This window comes from Vanessa atalanta, chromosome 4, assembly GCF_905147765.1.
Source record: "Vanessa atalanta chromosome 4, ilVanAtal1.2, whole genome shotgun sequence".
Lineage (NCBI taxonomy): Eukaryota > Metazoa > Arthropoda > Insecta > Lepidoptera > Nymphalidae > Vanessa > Vanessa atalanta.
This window is the reverse complement of record NC_061874.1, coordinates 13,096,206-13,106,760: the sequence shown is the minus strand read 5'-3', so window position 1 is coordinate 13,106,760 and position 10,555 is coordinate 13,096,206. Positions and strand designations below refer to the sequence as shown.

The 10,555-nt window shown below is 31.2% G+C and overlaps 1 protein-coding gene across 1 annotated transcript in view; it reads right to left on the bottom strand.

The window, feature by feature from the left end:
- Positions 1–311: 311 nt before the first annotated feature.
- LOC125077860 (protein O-mannosyl-transferase TMTC1-like) overlaps positions 312–10,555 on the bottom strand; it is a 180,244-nt gene continuing 170,000 nt past the window's right edge. Inside the window, exons 8-15 of the mRNA XM_047689952.1 lie at positions 8,796–8,917; positions 8,253–8,417; positions 7,677–7,790; positions 7,057–7,197; positions 5,522–5,721; positions 3,360–3,525; positions 1,565–1,688; positions 312–1,399 (exon numbers count right to left, since the gene is read on the bottom strand). Of these exons, the coding sequence (XP_047545908.1) occupies positions 1,040–1,399; positions 1,565–1,688; positions 3,360–3,525; positions 5,522–5,721; positions 7,057–7,197; positions 7,677–7,790; positions 8,253–8,417; positions 8,796–8,917 (1,392 nt within the window). The 3' untranslated portion in view covers positions 312–1,039. The remainder of the gene's footprint in view (positions 1,400–1,564; positions 1,689–3,359; positions 3,526–5,521; positions 5,722–7,056; positions 7,198–7,676; positions 7,791–8,252; positions 8,418–8,795; positions 8,918–10,555) is intronic.

Genomic DNA, 10,555 nt, shown 5'->3' with positions numbered 1-10,555 from the left:
GACATTGTTTTTGTAAATAATATATTATATCATCGATATGGATAATGTTTTATATGAAATTGATTATAGAAATGTTGAGGCCAAGCAGTAAATATCAGTGGTACAGTCCTTAGCCGTGCTCGAATAACGCTTTCTGTTATGAAAGTTTTAATTGATTTGCATCAGGATATAATAAATTTAAAATGAAATTAATGTATAAGTTTTAATAATAAATGTATACTAAAAGAATATGCCATTCTTTTGGTTTCGTCCAAGTCGTTTATAATTTGGAATAGTTAGAATATTTTAATGTAAGTAATTTTTTTCTTATATCAAAAAATTATCATCATTATAATCATTATAAACCTTTTGCAATCAATTCCGCAATAATTAATGAAAAAATATGATACTATACATCCATACACCACATACCAGACACCCATCCAGAAATATCCAGATTACGAAAAAAAGTTTATGATATTACAAAAATATATCAAAAACAAGGATGAAATTCGACTACAATTTCTCTAATAAAGGTATATATATACTATTCGTACATCAAACTAAAGAGGTAATACAGTTATACATTTTGTTTCAAACGAAGTCTCGTTTTCAATATTTGTGTACTCAAACATCATAACAGAAAGCTTTATGTTAAATTAACTTACCATAAATACCTAAATCTAGCGTAAAAACATCGGTGCGTCAACACCCTACACAGTCAACCATCCTTCACTGACAAAAATATAACTTTTTTATTTTTCTACAAAATTGTCTTTAGAATTAGTTTCCTATCTAAGAATTTCGATATGAGAAATTTTAAATATTTTACCATGAAAATAAATTTGTATTACCTTCTTAATCGTTTAAGGTACAAACAAATAATTTAAAGACCTACCTTAGCTAACTTTTTTAAATTTCTCATTTCAAAATCATTACTTAACTACGTATTAACCTCGCGATATTGTCGGCATATTTTACAACTAACCTCACTGACTTATTCAAATCACTTGCAAGCACACATTTTTTTCCTCGAAATTTCTAGAAAAGCGTTCTTAATTTAAAAGGTCTTCATCAAAATGTGCTCGGCAAGCGGTGCCGCTATATTCGGTATCACATCATTATTTTTGACGGTTTTTTGTTTTCTATGCATTGTACACTTTTTTTGTTTGAGTCCAATTTCTGATTTATTGTGAGTTGTCTTAATTTGCGTTGATATTGATAGATTGCGTTTTTTAATCGCACACGTTTTATGATCGCAAGTGTTACTGTCAACTATTACACTATCTTCAGCGTCTCTTTTTTCACTTTTAATTATTTCGTCACTTTTAACTATTTCTTCGTCTCTTGCTATTGCATCTACTTCTGTGTTATCAGCTCCTGCTGCTAGCTGAGAATGATCGAAGCACGTTGTTGATTTCTGTACAAAAAGTAAATTAGTTTGAATTGATTTACGAAAAACTCCCTTTATATAAGAAGTCTAATTTTAGCACTATGACAAACTTTGGATTACAATTTAAGTAACGTAATTAGCAACTTTTAGGAGTAGTGTGGTCTTCAAGTAGCAGTGAGTGGTTCAGCTCACCGTTGGGTTGACGGCCTTGGAGTAGACCAGCGCACGTCCCTCCAGTTCGAGGCGGAGGCGCCAGTCGCGTAGATATGTGTGCGCAGCCGCCGCACTCGGCCAACCGCGCCGCCACGTATGCCATCTAGCCATAACAAACTTTTTTATCTTTATCTTTCTATGACGCAACTGATATTTAAAATAACTAAAAATAAACGAAAATCAGGTAATTTATTTTTGAACTATGTTTATACTACTACAATAGACCACATTTTTTTTCGAGTTCAGTATTTGATAAAATCATAATTATATGAGATCATCGGAAACCACATGTTGTTATTAACGTTAATTTGATTTTGATTGCTACGCATTGTACATCGTGAATAACAAAACTAATTGAAAATCTATAAAAGCCCATCAATGGTTGCTGTAAATCGAAAAAATATTTATTCTAGGATGTCCTCGTGTAATATTACAAATATAGCCCGGCGCTGCACCGGGTATTAATCAATAATATCATTATAATTGTAAATGAATAAGTTTTTAACCGTAGGCTATGTTGATGTAAAGTGTATAAAATTATTTGTCTCAGTTTGCAGAGTTAATGATAATTATATAAACAAATAAAGCATAAAAGGATAATTCTATTAAGCTCAGGGTTTTTAATAATGAAATTTGAATCAGTGCTGTATTTGTTATAAAAATAGAATTTATCAAGCAAATATAAGTTTCCATTTTTTTATCCACTTCCAATTATAAAAAATAATAAAGTCCTATCGAATATCAAAGCGTCCAAATCAAGCAAAGCTTTAAAAAAAAACAATAGATACAATTATATTGATGCCTGTTGAAGTCTTAGAATGGATTATAATATGTCAAAGGTAATAAGTTTAATGTCTTTTATAGTTACATTAATATTTAATTTTAATAAGTTGTAACATTAATAAACCCCGGCAGCACCACTAAATTTTCATATACTTTGTGTTTATAATTCATCTCTTGATCGGTAAAGGAAAACATCGCGAGGAAACCAGCATATGTTGCCTGAACTCTATGTGTATCCACCAAACTTCATTGACTTATAAGGTAGCGTCGTGTAAACTCCAAACTTTTTCCTCAATAGAAAAAAACATTGCTCAACAGTCCGACATTTACTACTTGCATAAAGTCCTACAATTGATAGAATGGATTAGTATCCAGTAGTCACTGTGAAGTCTCGATAAAGAGTCAATCTGCCATTAAAAACTATTTCGTTTTACCGTATATTAGTTTGCGAGGCAATTGACGATTCGCTTAAGATTTCATGGCTCCCGGTTTAATGACGCTCTGAAGAATTGTTAATTATTTCAATGTAATTACCTAATGGTAAGTGCTTTTGGTTATAGACATCTGTGCTGTAAGAAGTATTGATAATTCTTTATATCACACTAATGCGCCAACAACCAACCAACCTTGCGAGCCGAGATGTTATATCCCTTCGGTGCCTTACCTTACACTGGCTCATTCATCCTTCAAAGCAGAACACAACGACATTAACGACCGCTGTTTGGCGGTAGAATATCGTACGCATGTGTGGTACCTACACAAATGGGCATGCATAAAGCCACGGTAAAGTAAAGTGTTTGTACGCATAGGTAAAATGAATGTGGTGATCACGTGACTCATATACCTGTCTAACCAAACAGTACAATAGAATTTAAATACTATTTAATATGAAAATGAAACTAGAAATAAAATACAGACAAGAAAAATCTTCAAAAGACTTTCTAATCTTTAAATAGAAATACTGTATCATTATTCTAAAGATATAACTTACCTAGTTAAGAGTTGTAATGTTCTAGACTTTTGACCTAGGCTCCTATACATAAGAGCCGTGGATCTAAACGAGATCAAATCCCCTCTGATTGGTTTCTCCATATTTCGATTTCGAAAGCTGAGTCTTGTTGCTTCGAGAAAATATTTGGCAGCAGCTCCAGGTAAGCCTGAGAACGTTTTAAATAAACAGAAATTTAATATTTCATTATTTAAAAGGTTTCCGAGAGTATTTGATTCCGATCTTCTGAGGTTTCTGCGAAACTGATCTAGTAAGTTTGATTGGTATTTAATATATATAATAATAATATTTGCTATTACGATTCAAATGGAATGAGTTCTGATAAAATTATGCACAAGTTACACTTACTTTAAGCGGAAATAGTTAATAACGTAAAAGATTAATACATTTAGTAAATAATACTTCAAATACGTTTGATACTTTGTCGTTATAAAAGTATAAAGGAAATGTATAATCCTGCAAAGATATCAGTGCTTGGCTATCCTACGGTATAATTCCACCAAGCCGCTCCAATGCATATAGAACCCGTATATGCATTGGAGCGGCTTTGCTCCTCACGATGTCTTCCTTCATCACCGAGCACGAGATGAATTATAAACACAAATTAATCATATGAAAATTCGGAGGTGCTTGTTCCGGCTTACACCCACAATCCAAACCTCCTTGGTAAAGGAGGCCCTACCTCAGCAATACAATATTATACAGGCAATTACGTTACGCTATTGTGAAGCTTGTAACAAGATTGATAAACACTAATAAATTATTGTGTAAGATTACCTTGATTACAATTGAATCATTTTCTAATTTGATAGAGTTTTTTAAATTTTTTTAATTGTCATATATATTATAAACACGCTTTTATTTTACTTAATTGTAGGGCTTCGTGTAAGCTCATCTGGATAGCTACCATCTACTCATAATATGTACCACCAAGCAGCATTTGCGATTGGTAACTAGTATGTATGGGCAGTGGTGACCACTTACCATCAGGTGACCCATTAGCCAGTAAACAAAACTATATATTAAACAAAAAAATATTGAAGTATGTTATGTTCTACTGCAATCGAATGGATATATAATTTAAATTTATTTACGACGACAATAATAATTTCACTTGAACGTGAAAGTATTTTCACTTGAACGTGAAAGTATTATTGTTCTCGTAAATAAATAACTAAACTCAAATTACGAAGGATTTCACTAAGCGTGACCCTCGAGTCATTCTCTTTTGAAATTAATATCATAAATAATTACAGGTTTATCAATAACAATATTACAATTGCTAAAACATTGTTTAGATCTTACCCAAGAATTGTACAAGAGATATTATTCAATTTATTTATATTATTTGACTTCAATTTCAAGAACTTAATTTTGAATTGAATTTAAATTCGAAATTGAATTCAAGACTAAATAAGTTTTGTACAACTTTTTGTTTTACTTTTTACTCTCAATGTTACTTATTTAAAAACTGATATAAATGATACGCTAGCCGAATAATATCAAGACCAGCCTAGAACTCCATAATATCAATACACAAGGAAGATAACTGACACAAAACTAGAACGAAAACAAGTCAAAAAACCAAACCATATAATTTAATTGTAGTGTGGAAAATGCAGACATATCAAACTGTCAAAATATATAAAATAATAGAAACATCGAAGGCACGAACATCAACTCTGTGGAATCTCCACAGATGTAATGAAACAAGACTAAATAGAAAACAGAAGTACGATATATATAATATTATGCATTGAATAACAGACACAATAAAATAAAATAACAATCGTTGAGAACAATTTAATTATATAATATGACAATGACAAAATTGTTATTATGAATCTCGTGTTAATTAAAACAATAACAAAAAATAAATCTAAATAATAATAATATAAATTATTTCTAACCGCATACAATGGAAAGCGACAGAGAGAAAGAGAGGGAAAGAACACCTGGAGACCCCCTGTACCCCAACGCTTATTCCTTAGAACTTCGTTCCAAAAAACAAAATACTTTCGTAATTGCATTCCAACAGAATTCTAGCTAAGTATTAACATATTGAACTCTTAAATCTCTTGTCATATCACTTAAATAAAAACGTATATAAACAATTTCAAAACAACAATTTATAAAATAGGTACCTTTTGTCCTCAACCAGTTTCCATAGAGCACGTAATGTTCCCAATTATTCGGCTCCAATTCCAACAACCTCGTCAAAATTTTCGGTTTCTCAGATTCCGGTTTCAGAGATAAAAGTTCCACGTGCGCTTGAACGAACCGCGGTTGAAGGACTATACATCGTTCCAGCATTTTTATTGCTTGAATGATACGACCGTTTTTTCTGAGGACAATCGTTTGATATTCAGCTATATTTTTTTAACAAACTAAAATCGGAAATTTGCAGACTATCCTTAAGTAACTAATATATTAGAGCAAAATCGATTCATAGCTTTCCATGATATAGCATTGTAATTTGAGGAATACACAAATCTCATATTCAGAACCATCTACGTTTTCATTAATCTATATCATTTTAAACAATTAAATAGTGATTATTAATGCTTAATGTTTATTCTGAAATTCTAAATTCAAATTTCCATACACACTTTTTATAAACGCGTCATTAATTTTGTGGTTCCAAAATGTTTTATCGTTATAATCGTCAGATAGAAGCTTGTAATGATTGCGTAATAATTATGCATCAAATTTGCGTTTTTGGTCGCATTTATTATTAATTTATTAAAATAAATTATAATTTAATTAAAATATGTCATAATAAAACTGCACAAATGACCGCTACAATAATACTGTTTCCTTTTGCGGTTACATTTTATTCTGTTTTAATGAGGAAATGACGAGTTAAACAAATGTATAATTATTTTATTGCCACAATGAATAATTATAGGTATTTCGGAAACTCATTGTCAATAAACATAATTTGACGGAATGAATAAATATTTTATTTGAAAAAATTGTAACGAATTTTTTTTTCACGTTTATTACACTTTTACCTAAAATGAGTCGAAATTGCTCAGTAGATTAGAACAATGCATTATATTACGAAGTTTGATCCCCTACTAGTATCACTGAGTTTCTAATTAATTGATATGGCAACACTCTCGTGGCATAAAATATTAAATTAAAATAATTAATAAATAATTTGATCAGATCATGAATATTTAGAATTATACCCGTAAAATTAGCTTAATGGTATATTTTTGTGGAACCCCATCCGTCAAATTACAATATATATTCTATCGTCAAAGGCAATTTTATTATTTTGTGTTCCAATACGAAGATTGAACTCGTGTATCCACAGGCACTAGAGATTAACATAGTAGCACCGAAGATTGGTGGCGTACCGATGGAAGGAATGGTTAACATTTTTACAGGACCATTGGGCACCATATCCATAGGCGGTGACGGCCATTTACCATTAGGTGGCCCTTTTGCCGGTCGGTATCTATAGCATATTATCTATTTCTATATCTGTTCCTATTCCACAATTATGGAATTATGTAAACGCTTTCTTAACCTACATTCTCGGTGAAGCATTTGTGGAAAAGAAACACAAAAATATAGTAAAGCTGAATTGATTCTTCTTTTTGAAGTTGGATTAAGAATTCATTTTAATCACAATTTAGCAGATATCCTGTTTTCTTACTTCTTTACTTACTTGTATAGCTTTCCAAGGTTGTAATGCGCGTTTACGTGGTGTCTGTTGTATTTAATAGCTTTCAAGAAGTGCTGTTCAGCGCTGTCAGCGCTGATAAGAGTGCCGATGTTATTGTGAGCGCTGGCGTATGTCGGCCATAACCTTCAGAATAAATTCACAAATTAAACAAACCATGACACATAAAAATAAACATATAATTAACTAAATATTAAATTCTATTAATATGTATGATATACAACTTTAGTACATTTTCCCCACAAAATTAATAAAATTGTTTTTTTTTTTATTTGCAGGGATTTGATAAGGGTTTTTAATATAGGAATGATAATAATATTTTTTATATTCTGTCGCTACGGTAAACTATATTAGGTATACCCCAAAACCTTAATAAATTGAATGTTTTTACAGTCAAATTAGTTAGATGTTTGGTTTAAATTAATCCCTCTATGTGTTACCTATTCGTAGACATAATTCACTGGGACAATATTCCCAAAACAAGCAACAAGACAATCCAACACATATTATTAGCCGCCGAGGAACAGCATTGAACAAAAGTTTGCAATATCGCGACAGCTGAACTAACACCTATACGCCCTCGAGTTACGGCAAGCGCTTTGTACCTCAAAGCTTCTTTGTAATGTTTGATAGCGTTGTCTTGCTGTTCGGTCTCGCGGAGAAAGTTTCCAAAGTTGTAGTGCAGTTTGGCGTTTTGAGGTAAACTCACTAAATCCGCTCTGAAACAAAACACATTTGGGCGGTGATTCATCGTATACGCCGACCGTAATGCGAGTAACTTAGGCGCTGTCACGGGTTTTATGAATTTTGAGAAAATGTTAATAATGTTGTTACTGCCCGTGTCTCGATAAAAATATAACAATATTGTCATCGCTACAAAAACTATTTTAAGAAATTTTAAAAACTCAATTATATAACTAATATTAAAATTTAGATTTTAATATTAGTTATTTAAATTGGCTTCTACTTTTTTTTCTAAATATTTGCTATTTAAAGAGTATTAACAGTGATAACCTTAATTGTTTCGTTATTAAAGTTCTATTTTATATAACCTAAATAATCTTTACTTAAATAATATCTGTAAAAATATCATATTTTTTCTGAAGTACCTCAATCTTTTATAGACTTTTAAAATGTCTATTATATTTTTTATGTAACAATCTTAATAATCAAAAACTAACCTTAATAATGTCGCTCGATCACGCCAGTCGGCGTTTCTCCTGTGTGTTCTAGCAACTCCACTGGCAGCCAGAACTGCTAGTCCAACTACTAGGACAGCTTTTGTTCCAGGCTTCGAGTACCACATCAATTGAACTCCATATGCAGTTATTATCACGCTTCCGACACTAAAATAATTACTTCGTGAAACAATTATTATGATAATGATTAAGTTTTTAGTTTAAATTATTAAATACCAAGATTCGAAATTATATAATAATATTTATATTGTATATGACATTTTGGTTTACAATTAACAGTTTTTAAAATAATAATTTATTTCATCTAAAATGCTTTAAAACGAACAATTAGAAATACTAGATTGGATCCACCAGCAACAAAAGTGTGTAGTAAGTTTTTACTCTCAACGGTTGTGTGGAGTCGGCTTAAAATTCAGTTGTAAGATTTGACTCAGACATACTAACAGATGAAATTAAATAACAGTTATAAGCATATTTATAGCAGTTTATAGAAGATAAAAATCTCAATATAAATTAAAACCGTACCTCGGTATGTACAAAACTCGTTCAGCGATGACAAATCCAACGGTGACGAGTAAATTGCTGGCTGGCACGAAGGGTACAACCAGCAGTAACAAACCAATCACAGCGGGCGTGTGCCTTTGTACCTACACAAAATCCTTCATTGGCACTCAACTCAAGCAAAAAATTAATAATAAACGTAGTTCTGTAATATTATGAACTACAAACAGTGGATTAATATAACTTTACATATAATACAAAACATTCCACTTCACGACTTATCACCACTTTCATTTTACTACCAAAGATTCGATAACGACATTGACGACATTCAAAACATAATTTTTCCCGGATAATGACCATGACCAATTGACCAATGATATCACGTCAAACGCAATGTCAAAGTTGTTTAATTTACTTTGTGTCTCTTGAAGTTGGAATTGACATTAAGTAACCTTAAAAATGATTTCTGTGAGTGTGTAGTCAAACAGATATTGTCTCTTTCTGACATCATTGATTTCACATACAAAAGAAGAAGATAATGCATTTTCTACGTAATCGACCTCGAAACGACTTTAATAGCGATATAGAATGCTATTCCAAATTTATACACAGGTCTCATAGGTTTAAAAAAGCAATTGTAAATGGTGTTATAGATAATTTTATATTATTATTTGTGAGCGTTGATATAAAATATAAATATCAAGCAATTAATTTAAGCAACATTTCCAACGCTGAGTCGTAATAGCTGTGTATATAATACGTCACAATGATAAAAGACGGATTTTCGATATAATCTAAAGCAATTTAACATTTAATTTACTTTGTATATGGTATAAAATATTCATAAATGTCACACAAAAATTACTTATCAATATAGAATCAAAGAGATCACACATCAATCATGAATCGTTATTAATGTTAGCAAATACGTAAGATAAATTACACGGCGGCTTTATTTCAATCAAAACCGTTTTCATATAGGTATTTTCATTTGAACCAATAAATATTTGTACAATATAGGAATTCTCATTAATGCTCAATACGTAATTATTATTTTTTTGTAAATTTTATGGCACTGCTTTATTTTTGAGCAACGTTATAATATTTTATACAGTTTTAAATACAGACTAATGTTTTTTTTTTATTCGAAATAAGTAGGTAGATTAGCAAATGCAGTGCTTAATGGTAGGTGATCACCACCGCCTATGGACATTATCAATTTAAGAATCCTTTAATTCGCCAATACGCCAACAACTTTGGGAAGTAAGATGTATTTCTTATGCCAAACATTACACCGGTCCACTCACCTTTCAAACTGAAACACAACAATACTAAGCATGACTACTTGGCGATAGAATATGTGGTATCTACCCAGATGGGCTTGAATGACCTCCCACCGAAGGAATTCAATATGGATTGGAGAAATGTGGTTCTACCAACAGTAGGTAAAAACAAAAGATACAGTTAAAATACCTAGCGAATTTTATATACAAGATCATTAAGCGTGAGAAATAATTATAATAATTGAATAAGCTTTGTATTGTTAAATATCAGACTGTAAATGTCCCGATAGTGGGTTAAGGCTCTTCGTTAATGTGAAGGTTTTGAGCATTTTCTATCGCGTTACAATGTTAGTGGATACATATACTACCCTTGGCAGATTTAAATGTGATCCATGTATTAATGAGGATGTTTCGCTTCAACACAAAACACGAGAAAAATTACACAGTTGAGTCACCTGAAAATTCAGTACGTACAGTCCAAGTTTTAAGCTGCAATTT